The sequence below is a fragment of the Bactrocera neohumeralis genome, chromosome 2 (assembly GCF_024586455.1).
Source record: "Bactrocera neohumeralis isolate Rockhampton chromosome 2, APGP_CSIRO_Bneo_wtdbg2-racon-allhic-juicebox.fasta_v2, whole genome shotgun sequence".
NCBI classification, from domain to species: Eukaryota; Metazoa; Arthropoda; class Insecta; order Diptera; family Tephritidae; genus Bactrocera; species Bactrocera neohumeralis.
In genome coordinates, this window is record NC_065919.1 from 86713986 (window position 1) to 86732569 (window position 18584).

Consider the following 18584-nt stretch of genomic DNA (forward strand, 5'->3'; position numbering starts at 1 on the left):
TATAGAATATATTTTTCAAAACAACATACTAAAATAACAATCGAAGTAGTCAGTTTTCGCAGGCATTGCGTTGAAAAGGTATTACACCTCGATGTGATACCAGTGCTCGCAATGGCTCTGCCTTATATACAGTAGAATTGGGTATTTTGATGGGACCTCACAGCTGCGCGGCCTCAAGCAGCGTCACTACCGCTGCCTGCACACTAGTGCACCGTTGCGCTGCCTCGAATAGCGTCAGTACCGCTGCTTGTACACCGTAGTGCACCGCTACCAAACTAGCGCGATTAACAAGCGACTCGCACGTAAGTACAGGCTAGAGAAAAGGGATAGTGCTGAGTGAGTTGCTAGCCGGAGTTCAGTCGATATTTAATCATATTTCTCCTTCGCAGAGGAGCCGGGAAAATTCTGCCCGGTATTCTACAGTCAACCGCCGACTGGGAGTAACTACTCCTCACCAGAAGCCAAAGGACCATCACCACCGTCTGGGAGTAACTACTCCTCACCAGAAGCCAAAGGACCATCACCGCCGTATAAATCACCGTGCCAACTTCAACAAGCGCCAACGCCTGGCGCGCCAATTTCGCTCGCTTCCATCTGACTCGCCGTATAAATACACGCTGGTCTGTCTGTCCACATAAGGGGGTGTGGATACATCTTTACGAGAGTAAACACTTTTCTTTGCTAAGGGTTCGTGGGTCCCAAGGCTGACCCTGGAGCGGCTGAACAGACTTCAGCTATGGACGAAACCCTATTACACTATTTAATGCAGAGAAAATAGTATTTACGAATAAAGGCAAATAAATTCAGGTCAGAATATTGTTGCCGCTAGCGCATCAATTAAGCAGTCTCTCACCCGTCCTTCTAAAGCGTTGGGCATCTCTGTGACGTCGTTGTGGCGAATTTTGCGAAAAGATCTCAGCCTACATCCTTACAATATCAAGTTGACGCAAGAACTGAAGCCGCTTAACCACTAGAATCGTCATATGTTCGTGAATTGGGCTGAGGAACAATTATCTTCAGCGATGAGGCTCATTTCTGACTGAATGGCTTCGTCAATAGGTAAATTATGCGTTATTGGTCGGCAGCAATCCATGAGTCACCATTGGTGCGGTTTTTGCGCCGGGGGCGTCATTGGGCCGTACTTCTTCCGTGATGATCAAGACCGGCAAGTTACTGTGAATGGGAATCGATACCGCTCAATCATAACCGAATATTTTTGATCCGAATTGAATGATATGGACTGGGACAATATGTGGTTCCAACAAGACGGCGACACAAGCCACACAGCGAATGTTACAATCGATTTATTGAAAAGCTTCGTGCGATGTGACGCCGTTAGACTATTTCCTGTAGAGCTACGTCAAGTCTATGGTCTATGCCAACAAAACAGCGACGATTGATGAACATCGTACGAATATTGAATTGCAGCAGTAACAGTCGATTTATACTTGAAAACCGTTGAAAATTGGGTTAAGCGTCTGGTCTTCTGCAAGCGTGACCGTGGTGGCCAAAAAAATCGAGTTTCATACATAATGACATCGAATGTACTTTTACAGGAATAAAGAATTTCATTGATATCCCAAACCGTTTTTGTTTTATTAGAAAAAAACTTTTGCAGCGCTCTTATTAGTTCCAACTCTCTCAGTCAAACATGGCCTGCGAACATCATTTGTAGAAAATTAGTAATTAAAAGTAGCTGTGGTAAAAACTGATCCATCAAAATTCAATTCTTGTAAGGAAAACTTTCTTATTTGACGAGATATCTTCCCGAAATTGGGCATGAATTATTTTCCACCGAACGTTTACGTTTCTTATTTCTTTGCTTAAGTTTTCTTAAGAAAATCTCCTAAAGATCACATTGTTTTAGGTGATCACACTAAGTGTGCCCCTAAAATAATTCTTACATATTTTTGTTTTTCGAACTTTGAATTGGAACCTTGAGGTGTAGAATATGGTCTGGGGAACAAATAATCAAATAAAAAAAAATACACTGCGAATGTCATTAGTTGCAGCAATTGCCTTTATTACACTACAAGATGAGACCATATATGTATATATATATATATCATAAATGTGTTTGTTTGTATATGTGTATATGTAAACAGCATTAAAAATAGTTATAAATAGTTTCAGTTATGCAGTATACTACGCATTAGTTCATCTGTCTATATACTATAAATATGTATGTATGTAAGTATATGGCTTATGCAGATAAATTATATTTAAGCACTAAGAAGTCTTGGAAGTAGTTGACTGATACAACACGCTAACCTCCCGCGTCAATTTAAAAACCCCTGACAATGTAAAAATACGGTCCACATAACGACTGAAAATTGCACTTGTGTACTTTCCCATATTCTCCTTTCGAATCTAGCTATCCATGCTACGTCATCATTTGTTCTTCTTTCGTTGACCATTCTGATTTTGTGACTTGCTTCCGCCATTGACAAGCGATTTATTACACATATTTGGCACGCCATTTGGGATACTATTCAGTTCTGCAGTGATTTTAGTTACCAACTCTGACTGAGGGTAGCCCCCACTATCTGCTTCATCGTCCGATTGGTCAAAGTAATCCTCAGGTTGTATTAGCTCAATAGCACAACGACGTGGGAACCACCCACGTATTGGTCCCTTGCGCTGTAAATCCGGCATGTTCAATTCTGCATCACACACTACTCGTTCGCCGAACAGCCAATGCTGGCGGAAACGTGTTACTTTGATTACGTCACCAGGCTCGAGTCGAATACGTGATTCATCAGTACACGGTGGCGACAGGCAGACACGCAAACCTTGTGAGAAGAGCGGCAGGAAGCGACCTGTTGCTGGACGTATGCACCGATAGGTTTTGGTGCGCGCGCGTTTCTCTGCTTTTTGTGCGATTTGCTCGCGCTACAAATTATTTACGCATTTAATACACACATATACGCACGTATTTAAAGAAGATAATTTAATCGATAACATACCGTTAAGGTGTATTGGTCACAACCATCTAGCACAGGCCACACAATGCCTTGACCAGCTGCTACAAGTCGTTTGCAGAACACCTGTCGTAAATTCTCGCGCCAGCCCAAATCGTACGGATACACAAAATCATCATCGTCTGGATTGCAGTAATGCCTATAAACTGCCTTCTCCACAATCCACATCTCGATGCTCGTCTGATTTTTTAGAATCGATTTAAGCTACAAATTATCAATTTTAGTAATTGAGCCAAAGCGAAAATATGTTTATTTTTACCTGTATGTAGAGCAACATACCCAAGGCGATGACAACACCGATTGCCAATCCTGTGGCTATAATGTTCATTATTATGCTGGCCATTGTGAACTGCACTGTGGCCATGTGCGTATAACCGTGCGTCAGATACCAATAGCGATGTACACCGCGATAGAAGGAAAAACCCAGTATTATGGATGCTTGAAAACTGCCCAAAATGGCGAAGGTAAGAAAGTATGTGAAATATGCGTGATTTGCCCAGCCCACACAGTGATTTATCCACGGGCAATGATGATCCATTTTCTTAACGCAGCGATTACCTAAACAAACAACAGTTAAATTGAAGAATTTAAATAAAATCGAATAAATGGAACCAAAGGAATTGATAAAACACTGACTTACATTTGCGACAGTGATGTGAACGGGGCGCTTTGTAGCCTTGGCAAATCTTACAGAATTGTAATTGAGCGACATCACTCGGATTCTAAAGAAGTATGACGGAAATAACAGTAAGACATATGTATATACAAATAGCTTCGTGATCATATACATACATATGTATAACTATATTTTTTGAGTGAAAATGTATTGCTTTAAATAGTTATGTTCACACCGGGGCAGATATAGGACAAAATCATAGACCGTAACAGTTATAATTATATAATGCTGATGAGCATATGCTTATAATTAGTAAATTTTATTTATTTTGCGTGTTTCAAAATATATTTTCCATAAAATTTTTCACTGAAAATGGCATTTTTAGAAAAACAAGTAAGGAAAGGCTAAGTTCGAGTGTAACCGAACATATTATACTCTTGCAAATTGAATCAAAGCCGTCGAAATTCCTTCAGGTGGTGGCAAACAACCATCATTCGATGAAATCGTAAATAAATTGCGATCAAATTTGGCATCTTCTTGACTTATATTGAAGGCCATAAACTTAGATTCAGTTTTACAGCTATATTTTAGTACGCGATAGCTAAAATTATATTAACAACATCCTCCTATGAGATATATGTATGTGAGATAAACTCAACCTAGGTAGATAAATTTAGACCAGAGAATGGGAATTTCTTATATTAGGGATATGAGGTTTAGACTAAGGTATGGACCAATTCCATTCTAATTCAGCGCTAAATCACATAATTTTTAGGAAAACTTGTCCATTGCCGTGAACGGTTTAGATGCAGGTGAAAAGACGGAATTTATACGTTTCAATCGATTTTGTGCGCGGAATCAAATTTCTGGTGTCGAAATGTTCAGAATGTTGGAAAGGCTCGATCAACACGTCAATGAAATAAAGGAATTGATGCTTAAGAAGCGTATATCGCTCGTTGGCATATCGGAAGGATCAGTGAAAACCATTTTGAAAGATCATTTGGGCCTAAGGAAAGTAAAAGCGCGATTGGTTCCAAAATCACTAAAATTTCTCGAATAACAGCGTCGCATTAACGAATGTGAAACAGTGCTTTCCAACTACCAGGATGTCATGAAACGTATTATTACTGGCGATGAGTCTTCAATCTATGCTTGCAGCCCGGAAACAGACGATTAATCGGCCAAATATCGTAAAAAAGGTGAGCCGAAGCCGAAAAAAACACGTCAAAAGTGTGGTGCACTCCGAATTCCTTCCGTCCGGCCAAACTGTGAACAAGTAATGCTATGTGAATGTTATGCGTCGTTTGCACGTAGCTATTCATAAAAAGAGGCCGAAATTATGGTCCGAAAAGTTTTGATTTTTGCACCACGATAATGCACCGTCGCATACTGCAATGATTCTTCGTCCGTTTTTCGCCAAATTTTCAACCAATATCGCACCGCAACTACCTTAATCGCCTGATTTAGCTCCGCGTGATTTCTGGTTATTCAGCAAACTCAAACGACCGCTCCGTGGAAACCGTTTTGAGTCAATTGAAGACATTAAATGTGAATCACTACGCGTACTGAAGGCTATTCAGGAAATTGACTTTAACAATTGTTTCAAGGATTGGAAAAAACGTTGCACTAACGTATTGAGGTAAGAGGGATTTCTTTGCCTCTCAAATAATAAACGATACAGATTTTGAAGAATTTGTTAAGAATTTTAAAATTATGAACTAGTATATAAATAATACACACTGACCGACATATTCGGCACAAAACGTATTAGAATAACAAAAATAATCACAGGTTGTATATGGGAGTTGATCACCTTTATCTATTTTTTCCATTAATTGTACATATATTCAATTAATATACAATCACCAATCATATGGAGTGATGTCAACTGGATGTTCGAAAATTCTGAAATTAGTATATCGGGGCTAAGACAAGTTTTCGCCCAATTTTGTCCATTTTAAGCACAGAAATATATTGTTATTATTAAAACACGCTCTCTCACTTTCATAGAGATAGCTCACATATTGGTCGATATATGCCGTATAAAGTCACCCGGAAGTTTGAAAATTTTTGTATTAGGTATATGGGGGCTAAGGAAAGTACATAAACATACTATTATCAGGAAAGGATTCCCACTGAATTTCAATTATAGACATATCTCATTCATTCTTAAAATGTCGACTACAAGTACTGAGGTCTACATATTCGATACTTAGGGGCTTCAACAGTTTTGGTCCGATTTGAACAGTTTTTGGTCATAAGGTGGTATACTTCAAAGGCAAAGTTTTACCTCGTTTTATTAATTGCTTCTTGATTTTTATACTGGAAAATAAAAGGATCATATAGAATTTAAAATTGTGTTACAAGCGAAGTAGGCGTGGTTGTAGTTCGATTTCGTCCATTTTCGCTCTGTGTTATATACATATGTAAATGTAAAAAGAGATCACATACTTTGGTTCAAATCAGTCATGTCCCGAGATACATATGAGATTTCACCTGAAAAAGAGTAAGAAGAGCGGTGCCACGCACATTGTCCAATTTTGATTCCGGATCCTACAAAGCGCCCACATACCAACTTGGGGGGGGTAAAATTTAATGTCTATGGCGAATTTAATTATTGATTTATCGCGCTTTAGGTAATTTTTAACGGTACCGTTATATCGGGAGGAAGCGGGGTTATGATCCGATTTCATTCATTTTCACACTGTCCGTAGAGATTCATATAAGATTTGTACTGAGCTATGAATTGCTCTCACTTAAATGTTTTAAGAGATATGTACCTATTAGGGGGCGAGGTCACACCCACTATTCAAAATTTTCCTGCTATAAAAAACGCACCTGTGAAGGGTAATATACTGTTAGTGCAGGGGAAGTCAAAGTTTTAGATATTTTTTATTTTATTGAAGCTACAATTTGACAACTATGACACAATCGGTCGAACAATATTTACGAAACATCGGTCGCCTTCATTTAGTATGGCGCATATGAGAAAGTCATCACATGGCCTTAATATTCTTTGAAAATCATTTACATAAAGAGGAGTGGCTGCAAAATTCGATGAAGTCGTGACGACGAATACATTATTTCACAACGTGCGACAAAGAAAATGTATGTAATATTTCAACGTCCTTATGCATATACCTCTTGATGCTTGATTTACCGCAATGGGTGGACTTTCCCTTTATTAGCAAGCGCGCCAAAAACGCCTCTATGTCGTAGTCCGAATTGCTTAATTGGCCATTGCGTGACAGGTGTGGACTAAAGTGCAAGTGGAATTGTTTGTAAATGCAACAAAGTCGCGTTTTAAGAGGTTCAACTGCCCGTCATTACTGTTAGGTTAGCTTAAACAACTTGGTTCTTATTCCTTTTAATAATTATAATGCTACAAGGATATTAAAGGTAATAAATTGGTAGTAAAAAATTCATTGCATACTTTCTCTTAACACATATACATGCATACATATGTGTTATGTAAATATATGCGACCTTAGTAGTAGTCTCGTAACAATAAATGCAGTCATTTGTTAGAAAATAGGAAGTGTTAAAAACATTCGCGGTCGCGTGTAAGAAACAAATAATTGCCACCAAATTGAGACGGAACTTGAAATGCGCACCATTTCGTGCAGCCGGTACGAAACTGCTCCGCTCCGCTTTGCTTGGGCTCGCTTCTAGATGTTTATCGAATGTCACTTTTGGATGGGGTGTTCCGGCGCTACAACAGTAATCGTGCGGTGGTGTGCTTTGTTTACGCTAAACTGCAACGTTTATTAAGTATAGGATCAAAAGTGCCAACATGAAGGATTATACACGCGAACGTACAAATGTACGAAAACTGTGTATGTATCTACAAAACTTGTAAATGCGCTGTTTGAAAAATTGGCTTAAAACGTGCAAATTTTTATTATATGCACACATATGTACATTTGGCCTAAATTTTTCAATTTAAATTTTATGCTCATAGAAATTAATTTGCTATGGTAATTGTTTTAGTCATTATAAGCCGGCACGCTTATAAACAGTATTCTCCAATATGACATATTTAACTAATGACCAGCCGTTGAGGGTAACTTAAACGAACCTGAATAACCTAATGAAAGCGAAATTTATATCTGCAAAATTTAATAACTGGTCAGTTAGATTATTTCGATGCCAACTAACCTGCGCCTTTCCAACCAGAAGAGAGTCTAGATAAGCACCACCACAACAACAGGAGTAAGCGGCGATTTGAATAACCCAAAAAAATGAACCAATCTAGACACTCTAACCACAGAATTTGGTTTATCGCTACGATAGCACTATTTCTCACCTCAAAAACGCTAAAATTGTAGACCATTCAAAGGAATAAGTAAGGTAATGATAGGAGTTGGCGTCTACAAAAATTGTTGCCTACAATTAGCTGAATTGTCCTCATGGATATGAATACATTTGCATATTCATATGTGAATTTTATAGCTGCACTTACTTTTGGTTTCCATTTTTTAGGCAGTAGACCAGGTCCTGTTAAAGTCGCCATAACATAGTTAAACGTAGCTAATGACGACAGCATCAGAAAGAGTCCCTGGTTAATGAAGCCACCCAAACTGGCATTCGGCGGCCACCACATTGAGTTCATATAGAGAGCGGTTAAAGTTATTACTTTTATAATGCCTGAAATTTGTAGAAATATTAAAAATAAATTAGTTAATTATTTCAACGGTAATAAACAGTTTTTAATATACGCAGATATAGTACATACTTAGATGCGTATACATACGTATGTATGTATACATTGTATGAGACTAACAGCACGCATGGAGAATTTACGCGATACAAAACGCATATGTATGTATGTGCATTCAGTAAACTCCTTTAGTAATATATGATTAGAAATAAGGAAGTAGGACAAAACAATTAGCGGGCACACTTTCACGTGACAGCAATTCACGGCGCAAGGAAATTATATGGCAAATACGCAAAAACCAAGTGTTTTTTATTATATATAATAGTGCGTTCATTCATTAAATAAGCCACCTTTACTCTCTCTGGAAAGTTGGTTACACTTTGAGCATAACTAAAGCGCAACAAATGTCGGTATTTAAGCAATACTATAGACACGGAGGAGGAGATTTTGTTTTGGGCAACTTAATCTTAGGAACTAATTAAGAGGGTAATTTGCAAGTTAATGGAAATGAACTTATTGTAAGAAAGAAAGCACAAAAACAAATGTGTAAATATAAATATGTACACATTCATCACCGTGAAAGAAATTAGTGACTTGAAATGAATAATTTCCGCAAACATCGACAGACACGGAAGTTGTTTACAGTTTACACCATGGTGGTCCTTACTTAGTTATTTGTCATCTTAACTGCTAATTAACGTATAATTAATTAATATCATCGTGATTTTCTACGATATTAATATAATATAAATTTTTTTGATATCTACACATATAAACAAAACCAGACGTAAATGAATAAGATTTGGTCGACTGCATACTTTGCAAATTTGTATGCAGACAAAGACTCTAATGCCAAAATTTTATGCCATCTCTCTAGCCACATTCATTGACCATAGGTCATTTCCTTTACTTCTTTATATCCCTTTATGGGAGTATGTAAACTAGACACTTACTCAATGCCGTTATCGGACCCCAATGTAAAAATCTCCACATCCCTGAAAAAATAGTACTCATTTTGTACACTATTGGAAATATTTTTTAACAATTTATTGTTTATTTTTTCGCCAATTTAAGTTAGGCGTCCAAATAATATTATATGAAATATTTGATTAAAACCAATTCACAGAAAAGCAAAAGCGCTACTGATGTATCGAAGCCGCAATAAGTAAATCATAGAATGTCAAAAATAGCACATACGAAAACATCTGTTTCGTCATGAAACAGGGTAACCAGTATTCTACTACATGACATGTGTAACAAGGAAATAGATATGAGTCTAGTTTATCACAAACAAAATATTTTAAAGTTTCTAACAATTCACTTAAAACTTGTGTTGGGTCAATATTTTCTATCGGCATGTTTTTAAATTTTTTGCTAAACTTACAATCAAAAACTATTGCATACTATTAGGCATCAACTCAGTGAATTTTACACATCGCTTATATATATATATCGATTATTGAGTGTTTATTATTACTTTATTTTATTGACGTCCAATCAGTTTAATATTAAAGTGAAATATGTCTCAAATCGAATATTTAAGATTTTCATATCATCTGCGATTAAAGTTACATAACATAATTTGGTTGCAAATTCTAAAATCAAAAAATGTAATAGATTATCATTAGTAAAGAAGTTTAGCCGCATTGAAAATATGGCCACGCCATTGGTCCATTGCATTAAATGTGAAGTTGTGGAATTCGTTTTCAAAGCATAAAATTAGGTAAATTTCGTATTAAAACTAAAAAATACCAAATTAATTAAATACTGTATGTTAATATAATATATACTGAACATAATTTAAGGTGTAAAAATAAAGAATAATATGAAAGGTGTACAAACAATAGTGAATAACAAAATACCAAAACAACGCACTGATGGACGTACATATGTGTGTGATGGAATTTGTGTTCTTATCAATATATAATTTCTTAAACCAATTTTCTTTCTGAAATTAAATTGTAACTAAGAAAAAACACAAAAGTCCTTGAAGTACCATCGCTCATGAAAAGTATGCTATTAAAATGAACAAGAATTAGAAGTAAATTTAATTTGTGATTTTGCTCGAAAGTTGCTACAATGGTGTTCACTTTCTCGCACCCTATGAGAGAGAGTTTATGTGTGTGTGCATGTGATAGCGTAGAGACTTGTTGCATTCGTTCTGTCGCCGATGTTGAATAAATGTGTGTGTTCGGTTCACTGAATACGCGAAGTTCAGTTATGTATGCTTATGCGCCTCAAGATCGGTTTGCTTCTAGTATAAATTTTCAGCATGTGTATCGTATGTAGTTTACTGCTTCTAGGCGTTGCTGACGTATTCATTTTTCGTAGTTAGCCCAATTTTTAATGTACACAGTGCCTAGAAATTGATTAAGAAATAGAACACTTATTTTAAATTACGAAAGACTTATTCCAATGTTTTAATAAACCAGTGCCTTCAGGAAAATCATCAAAGTATGTATGTATTGTTACAAATTTGTACGTACATATAATGTCTATATTAATGCACCGCTTACAAAAATTTAATATATGTATATGAAGTACAGTATTTAATTTATAGTTGTATTTCTACTCAAAATACTAATTTTAAGCATTTACTTATCACTTATACTTATCAGTAAATATGGGGGATTCCAACAAAAAGTCAAGCCCTAAGGTCAAAGAACCTGTGAACCAAACAAGTCCAAACAACGCTGTAAAAATCTTGAATGAGCGCGCCTCAAAACGTTCGAAACCAGCCAATCCGGACTCTAGTCCACCGTTAAAGCATGTGAAGCTTTCTATTGGAAAAAGCAAAACTACTGTTGAAAATAATGATGACATGGACCACTATGTATTGAAAACCATAAAAGACGAGGCCAGTTTGGAGGGTGGAGAAACAATAGCTATTGTATTGAATGAGGAGCCAAAAGGTGTTACGAGCGCTGCTGGAGAAGTAGCTGAGGAACTCCAAATTAGCGAAGAGGAAGCCGATGACACTGATGGGAAAAATGATGTGATGGAACATGTTTGCGGCAAGTGCTACAAAACTTTTAGACGATTCAGTGTAAGTAGATAAGATTACACTAATGTTTATTGTGATAAAATTAAACAATCTAATTTATTGACTTTTCTTTTAAATTAGGGTCTCAAAAATCATATGGAATTTTGCCGTTACGACAGTGGTTATCATTTGCGCAAAAATGAAATGCTAAAAAATCTCGATAAAATCGAGAAAGATGCTGTTACTATGGAGAAGAAAGATGTGTGCTTTTGTTGTGGCGAAAGCTATGACACATTCCATGTATGATTTATTTATGTGTTCTAATATAATATTTGATATATGCATTTATATTTTTTATATTAATTTTTACTTTGTATGTCATTAGTTGGGACACATTAATTGCCCTGATTGCCCAAAGTCTTTCAAATCGCAAATGAGCTATGAACGCCACATATTCATTACACACTCCGAATTCGACACCTACCCATGTTCAATTTGTAATGCAAAACTGCGCAGCGATAATTTATTAAAACTCCATGAAGAGCAGCATAAAAATCGAGGAAAACCGTTTGCATGTAAAATATGTGGAAAAGACTTTACTCGTGCGTACCATCTTAAACGCCATCAGAAGTATTCATCTTGTTCAGCCTCAGGAAATGACTCCATGAAGTGTAAAGTCTGCGACAAGGCTTTCTTTCGGTTGGACAATCTTCGTGCTCACCTAAGGCAACATTTGGGTACACACGTTACCAAAAAGCCTGAATATAGATGCCCGCAATGTAAAAATTGTTTTTACAGTTTATCTACTTTAAAGTAAGTGCAATTCTTTAAATATATTTTGAATTCAAATATTATCAATTAGTATTTAATTTGCAGCATTCACACACGTACGCATACCGGAGAGCGGCCTTTCGATTGCGATTTATGTGAGAAGAAATTCCCCACTTTAATTGCTCTGAAAAAACATCGCCGTTACCATACTGGTGAAAAACCTTACACATGTTCTGTGGTAAGCAGAATATCTAAAACTTTAATAGAAGTTAGAGTCAAAAGTCCGTTTCTTGCAGTGTAATCAATCGTTTGCCGTTAAGGAGGTGTTAAATCGCCACATGAAGCGGCACACTGGTGAAAGACCACATACCTGCCCGGATTGTAATAAAAGCTTTATCCAGGCATCACAATTGCGAAGTCATGCACGAACCCATATTTTACCGTTCGAATGCGCAGAGTGCGATCAGAAATTCAAGACACAAAAACAGTAAGTTCGATTTTTTTAATATTCACACAAAAACAATGCTTAAAATAAAAAATCTCAACAGCCTCGACAAGCACAAAAAGACTCACATCAAGAAATGCTATGAGTGCAATAGTACTTTTGCCGATCAGTCTCAACTGGAGGATCATATGGCAAACTTCGTGCATAAAAGTGAGTTCTTTTTAAACTTCTTTGTCTCAGTTGAAACTCTATATGCTATTTCTTCATTAGAATCAACAAAAACAGCTAAGAAAGCAGTTACACGTAAATCTACGAGACGCACTCGTACTTATTGCAATGTCTGCGATCAAGACTTCAGTACCGTGAAAAATTTGCAATTTCACATCCTCAAAGTGCATGAAATGGATCCCGAAGATTTCGTTAATGAAAAACCCAAAGAAAACGAAGCAATTAAAACTAGTGAAAATGTTTACAAAATCGAAGGAGCAGCATCAAATGAAATACAGATCCTTAGCGAAACAGAGGGTAACGCCGCCATTATGGCCGCTGGCAGTATGAACAGTAAGGAGATTTACAACAACAATAAAGGCAGTAAAGGTGGTTTGGTGGTGAAAGAGTTCATCGTCAATGATGTACCTGCCGCTGAAGAAACAGCAATGGTCCTCCACGACGAAGCTTTTACAGTTATACCACTAGACGGAGATGGTCCCATAGAAACAGTGACTGCTGTCACTATGAGCCCTATTAACATATCGGCAGAAGTTAAAAAGGAACGACGCAAATCATTAGCTGAATCACTGGCTGTGGCAATTGGTACAGACAATGTCATATTGAAAGAGCCAATACAACTGAATGAAGAGGATATGAAATTGAAGGAGAATGTCGGAAAATTACTAGATATGTTGGTCGATAGTAAAACTTTGAAGAAATTTGGTTGGCCAACCAATAGCGAAGAAAATGTAAGATTCACCATAACCTTATGTTTATATACATATATGTAACTATGAATATTACATAACATAATATTTTACAACTTTCTAGGTTTTATGCCGTGTCATTGAAAATTGCGGTTATAACTTAACAAAAGATGCAGAAACATATCGAGATTGTGATTACGCGACGAGAATGCGTGAATACGTGAAACTTTTATTTACCGTAGTGATTCATAATAACTCCATAAAGGAGTTATTAAATAATTATCCCATCGATGAAGTAGTTGAGTACGTGCTGGGTAACGATGACGACGAGGACGATGATGGTGATAACGATAAAGATGATGACAATAGCAATATGAAAAATTAGCAGAAAATTAATAGGCACCGAGATCGTTGCCTTTGTTTATATTGAATATAGAATAACATAAACAAAACTTATGGTAGTGAAGTTGCCTTCTGACGTCTAACATTTTTAATATACATATATACTATATAATGTTATGTACAAATTTACGTACACGTATACAAACTTCTTTACTCGATGAATAGATTTATACCAGCATCATATAGTGTGTACTATGAATGAATTTTTATCGCTGAAATGAAGTTTGGTTAGTTGTGGACACTCGGTTTCGCCGAAATGAATTACATTTAATTTTTGTAAAATATTTTTCCAAGCAATAAATAACAATTGAATTGAAGTTATGAAATAACAAAACTTAATGTTTTTAGTTTTAATGTTTTATTATCTTATTGTTGTTATATGTAAAACAAGGGAAAAAAGCTGCCTTTTGCTCTATATACATATGTATATTCTAATAATTTGTATATACAAATATTAATCTATATAGTATTCTTTAATATTTAATTTTTTATAAATTGTTTGATAAAAACCCTTTTTTATACTTTCGAAATATGTTTTACAGCAACCATAAAATTTTTCAGAGAAATATTCTATTTTATTCACAATAAGGTAAATTGGAGCTGGACATGAACTCGTGTTTGAAAAAAGGCTTACTATCCCATTTGGTTTTAAAATGATTGAAAACTCCACATCCACTATGGGAATAAATCCCCAGCACGTTTCTCAAAAACTAAATCAAAATCTTAACAACATTCGTACGAAATCCGTTCATAACTGCGACCATAGCAAATATAAAGTTTTTTTGGAACTACTAACCGCCAGCGTTGGTTCTTCGAATTATTACACTTTAATTCGTGACTCTGGAGAACGTGTTAACTCTTACTTTTAAGCTACTTGACACATTGAAACAGATTTAATATCGATATACCTAGACAGTCAAGAGGAGAGGGAGAGAGTGGGGGGGCAATTCCTCCCGGGCTAGGAGTTCTGTTATTATTATTGTTGTAGTGTCAGAATTTTGAATTATGAAAATTTGCCTAATTGATAAGAGTCACCAAAATCAGCGTCACTTCAGACTTCAGTGACATACTCTAAACTTGTAGGAGAGTCCCTATGTTTAGAAAAAAAGTTTAAACTTTATACGTTTATTATACATATATGTATGTATTTTATCTTTAGAAGTCTATTTAAGTTATACTAATTTTATGTATATATGTATGTATGTAAAAATGTATGGCTCACTTTTAAAGAAATTCTTATTATTTTTAATAAAATATTTTGGTCCTTTTTCAAATAACGCTATAGGGGATTGGTAAAAACGTGTACCTAGAACTTTGGTACGGCATTTGTATGAATGTGTGCATACATTTGTCCGTTACCAAGTCAACGAAAGGCCATAACTGAAACTCCGAAGTTCATATTCCCGTGTTGAATTTATCAAAATAACAAATGAAAATTCAGAACACACATAACTGTGAACCGCAATCCATTTCGCGGAAAATGTTTAAATAAATTACGTCGATAAGTGTTTTTAAGCAAAAATTGTAATTTAATAATAAGAAATTTAAGAGCTGAAGAGATGGGAGATCTAGACATATCTGTGATAAAAGTGACCCAGCAAACCTTAGGGAAATATGTGAAGAAACCACCTTTGACGGAGAAGTTGTTAACAAAGCCACCATTTCGCTTTCTGCACGATGTCTTTAATGCCGTACGTTTATCGAGTTCTTGGAACCACATACGCACATACATACATATACGTGTATGGCTGACCTAATTTCGTATATTTCTAGGTCATTAAAGAAACAGGTTGTTTTGAGGGTTTATACACAGCCGAGGAGCTAAATTCTGATAACATCAAGGATCGTGACGACAAGATGAAGTTTTTGCAGAAGATGATCGATGTTATAAGTAAGTAAAAATGTGAGAAGAGAAGGAAATTATAGAAAATAACTTATATCTTATATAATTAATTATAGAAGGAATGTTTAATATTAAAATGTTTCATTTCGTTCAATTTATCGTCCACAGAAATTACCTCGAATAAACCTATTGCTGTGCGGACTACAAAAATAGTGGCAGGTCAAGAACCGGAAAAGACCAATGAGCTACTGCAACTAATGGGAGAGGTAATAGAAAAGAAATTAGACTGGAAAAATGCTGTCGAAGAAGTTTTAAACAGCAAAGGAACGATGAAAACAACAAATACGACAAAGTCAAAGCCTAATGTAAAACCTGTGGAAAAAAAGAATAAAGATAAGATTCAAGAAAAGTCCAAAGATAAAGAAAGCAAATCAAAGGATACAAAAGCAAAGGATGTCAAAAAACTTTCCAAATCCACTACGCCTACGACCAAGTCTGAAAAACCAGTCAAACGAACTCCAGAACCAATGCACAGATCTACGGAAGTTCGTGACAAAAATAAGCACGGAAAAGTGTTGAAGGAAGTGTCTAAGGACACAAAAGACAAGGCTGGAAAGAATGCTGAACAAACCAAGCCTCTCAAAAATAAAACTGACACTAAAGCCAAAAGTCCGTCGCCGATAAAAGAAAAAGAACCTGCTGGAAAGGAAACTGAAAGTTTAACAAGCAATGAGCCTATGATCGCCCAAAATACCGATTCTATAGGATTTGGGCCGATAGTAATGGAGAGAGAAGAATCATCTCTTAATCAAATTACTTCAAATGAAAATCAGCGACGTAACAGCAAGGTTGTCGAACAAGAAGTATTGAAAGCATCTGAAAATGCATTGGAAAATAATTCGACAATGAGTATGAGTACAGGGATAATAGACCCATCCATCGATGTTGGAAGTAATAATTTAATACTAGATATAAATACAGAGACTATGAATGGTTCAAATGGCGGAGGAAGTCGTAAATCTTCGGCAAGATCTAAAAGGGCATCTGCAAATAGTCGGAGATCAAGCGCTAAGAAAGCATTACGTGACGAGCCCGAAGCTCAAATACAGGAACCGAAAGAGGATAAGAAGAATGATAATGAAAATTCGGAGGCGAATATTTTAAAGAAAATATTAGATGAAACTTTGCAAGCGAACACACGACAAAAGCAGGAAGAACAACCTGTACAAAGTTCAGTCACGCAATCGCAAACACCGAAAACGGTACAAAAGAAAAGTCCCATTCAAACGCCAACTCCGCTGCCCACCCCAGCTCAATCCACGCCGGGCGAAGTGCGACGCGAGTCAACATTTACACGTGAAAACTCTCGCGACAGCAGTACTAACAATACATCTAATCGGCCGCGGACTTCATTGCGTCCACCGAGTGCCCGACCTGCCTCAGCACGTCCTGGTGCGCCACGCCGACGTGATCGCAATGTTGAGATTGTATTGCAGCCCAATGATCAGGTGAAATTATCCGGTATCAATGTAAAATTGGAATCTTTCGGCGATTTAGATGATGACGGTGAGAATTTGGTTGTCATTGAGGATGCCAATACGGTCAATATAGCAGAATCCGCGAAAGAAATGCCGAGTGCCGAGGACACCGAGTTAGGAAGTAACTTGGAACAACAGGGGCATCTAGTACAACAGATACTGGAGACGCAAAAGGAATTTATGCAGCAACAAAATGGAAATAGTTCTGTCGGACGCAATGAGAAGGTAACGCACGAGTGTTCATATAAAATCATACACCAAAATTTGTAACACCGCTCAACGAGTTCTAGCACTAATTTTTTTTCTACAGGATATGGAATTAACCAACAATTCAGCTGTACGTCAGAGCTCGGCGCGCCAAATGAACAGTCTGCGCGACATCATACAAAATTTGACCAAGTCAGTGAACCCCTTTGGCAAGTTAATGGATTTCATACCAGAAGACATCGATGCCATGCAATTGGAACTGACCATGTGGCGAGACACGTATACACACGTGGCCAATGAGCTTAGGCGCGAAAAAAGGTACTAATTTGGGTGCTTCTAGTTACCATATATCTGCAATACTGATAGTGTGAAATACGTGTACAATTTTACGGCTGATATGTGTTTCTGTTTGTAGCCTCACTGAGTCAGCCACGGAGCCGATGAAAGAACAACTTGTGCAAATCGAAGCGAACATCAAGGAGTTTATGGAAATGATCGACGCGAGTCGCACGAAAATATTGCAAAATTCTGAGAAAATATTAAAAATGCTTGCAGAACAATAAAAAGACCGAAGAATATATGTACTATATGTTTAACAATTAAATAATATATTTTATGTTGAAATTGAGTTCAAGCAAATAAGCATCACGTTTTAATAACGACGTGAAATAAATTGTAGATCAATAAAACTGTCTAATATTAATACCAAAATTAATGAAATTAAAAAAAATACTCGATCACTCTTTCAAATATATAGGCGGTTGTCAAGATTTCTCGAGAATTACTCAACCGATCTTCATAAAATTTTACACAGGTCTTTGAGATACAATTCTTAAAGACTTGAATGAAGGGTTTTTTTCGATTACAAAAAAATTTCGTCCAAGTTCTAATTTAAGTCTTAACCAAAATACGTTTTTTTTTGTTTTCACTTTAGATTATCCTGTAAGGCGTTATCCTGCCGACGCGGGCGCATCTTTTTGCCGAGGCGTCACCGGATATGGCGCCGCAATGGCCGAGTTTAATTTTTTTTTCGAAAAATTTCAGAGCTTGTTAATATTGTATGTTTGTAACAATAAAAAATTCTAATAAAATATTTCATTTTTTATATGAAAAAAAGGGGGAAAAAAATTCCTTTTTTTTCATGTAACCCCTGGAATTTATCCCATCATTTTTTATGTAATTATATAACGCTGTAATATTTTAACAAACCTTGGCCAGCCG

The 18584-nt window shown here is 36.4% G+C and overlaps 3 protein-coding genes across 6 annotated transcripts; 2 read left to right on the top strand and 1 right to left on the bottom strand.

Moving 5' to 3' along the window:
• Positions 1-1997: 1997 nt before the first annotated feature.
• Positions 1998-9409, bottom strand: LOC126759825 (palmitoyltransferase ZDHHC6). The gene is made up of 6 exons (XM_050474965.1): positions 9211-9409; positions 8060-8244; positions 3622-3703; positions 3241-3539; positions 2967-3185; positions 1998-2892 (listed from the first exon to the last, which is right to left on the bottom strand). Exons 1-6 carry the CDS (start codon positions 9269-9271, stop codon positions 2392-2394), a joined length of 1347 nt encoding a protein of 448 aa, XP_050330922.1. The 5' UTR covers positions 9272-9409; the 3' UTR covers positions 1998-2391.
• Positions 9410-9889: 480 nt separating this feature from the next.
• On the top strand, positions 9890-14114 carry LOC126751568 (protein suppressor of hairy wing). Of its 4 annotated transcripts, none has more exons than XM_050461936.1 (9): positions 9890-9980; positions 10876-11303; positions 11382-11540; positions 11626-12053; positions 12117-12249; positions 12308-12498; positions 12560-12666; positions 12727-13415; positions 13498-14114. In XM_050461936.1, the coding sequence occupies exons 2-9, from the start codon at positions 10881-10883 to the stop codon at positions 13756-13758; spliced, it is 2391 nt and encodes a 796-aa protein (XP_050317893.1). In that variant the 5' UTR covers positions 9890-9980; positions 10876-10880; the 3' UTR covers positions 13759-14114. The 4 variants fall into 4 exon arrangements, with proteins under 4 accessions (XP_050317893.1, XP_050317892.1, XP_050317894.1 ...); XM_050461935.1 differs by lacking the exon at positions 9890-9980 and adding an exon at positions 10097-10268; XM_050461937.1 differs by lacking the exon at positions 9890-9980 and adding an exon at positions 10341-10715.
• Positions 14115-15240: 1126 nt separating this feature from the next.
• LOC126751569 (TRAF3-interacting protein 1) lies at positions 15241-18041 on the top strand. Its single transcript, XM_050461939.1, has 5 exons — positions 15241-15466; positions 15549-15666; positions 15787-17381; positions 17467-17681; positions 17779-18041. The coding sequence occupies exons 1-5, from the start codon at positions 15335-15337 to the stop codon at positions 17924-17926; spliced, it is 2208 nt and encodes a 735-aa protein (XP_050317896.1). The 5' UTR covers positions 15241-15334; the 3' UTR covers positions 17927-18041.
• Positions 18042-18584: the final 543 nt, after the last annotated feature.

Excerpts from the sequence above, each read along its gene's own strand:
- LOC126751568 (XM_050461935.1), top strand. Across the intron at positions 11,304-11,381 it reads AAACTTTTAGACGATTCAGT|GGTCTCAAAAATCATATGGA; the intron begins GTAAGTAGATAA and ends CTTTTAAATTAG. Across the intron at positions 12,250-12,307 it reads AACCTTACACATGTTCTGTG|TGTAATCAATCGTTTGCCGT; the intron begins GTAAGCAGAATA and ends CGTTTCTTGCAG.
- LOC126759825 (XM_050474965.1), bottom strand. The coding sequence starts at position 9,271 with ATGAGTACTATTTTTTCAGGGATGTGGAGATTTTTACATTGGGGTCCG. Across the intron at positions 8,245-9,210 it reads GGGTCCGATAACGGCATTGA|GCATTATAAAAGTAATAACT; the intron begins GTAAGTGTCTAG and ends TACAAATTTCAG. Across the intron at positions 2,893-2,966 it reads GTGACCAATACACCTTAACG|CGCGAGCAAATCGCACAAAA; the intron begins GTATGTTATCGA and ends AATAATTTGTAG.
- LOC126751569 (XM_050461939.1), top strand. The coding sequence starts at position 15,335 with ATGGGAGATCTAGACATATCTGTGATAAAAGTGACCCAGCAAACCTTA. Across the intron at positions 17,382-17,466 it reads CTGTCGGACGCAATGAGAAG|GATATGGAATTAACCAACAA; the intron begins GTAACGCACGAG and ends TTTTTTCTACAG. Across the intron at positions 17,682-17,778 it reads GAGCTTAGGCGCGAAAAAAG|CCTCACTGAGTCAGCCACGG; the intron begins GTACTAATTTGG and ends TTCTGTTTGTAG.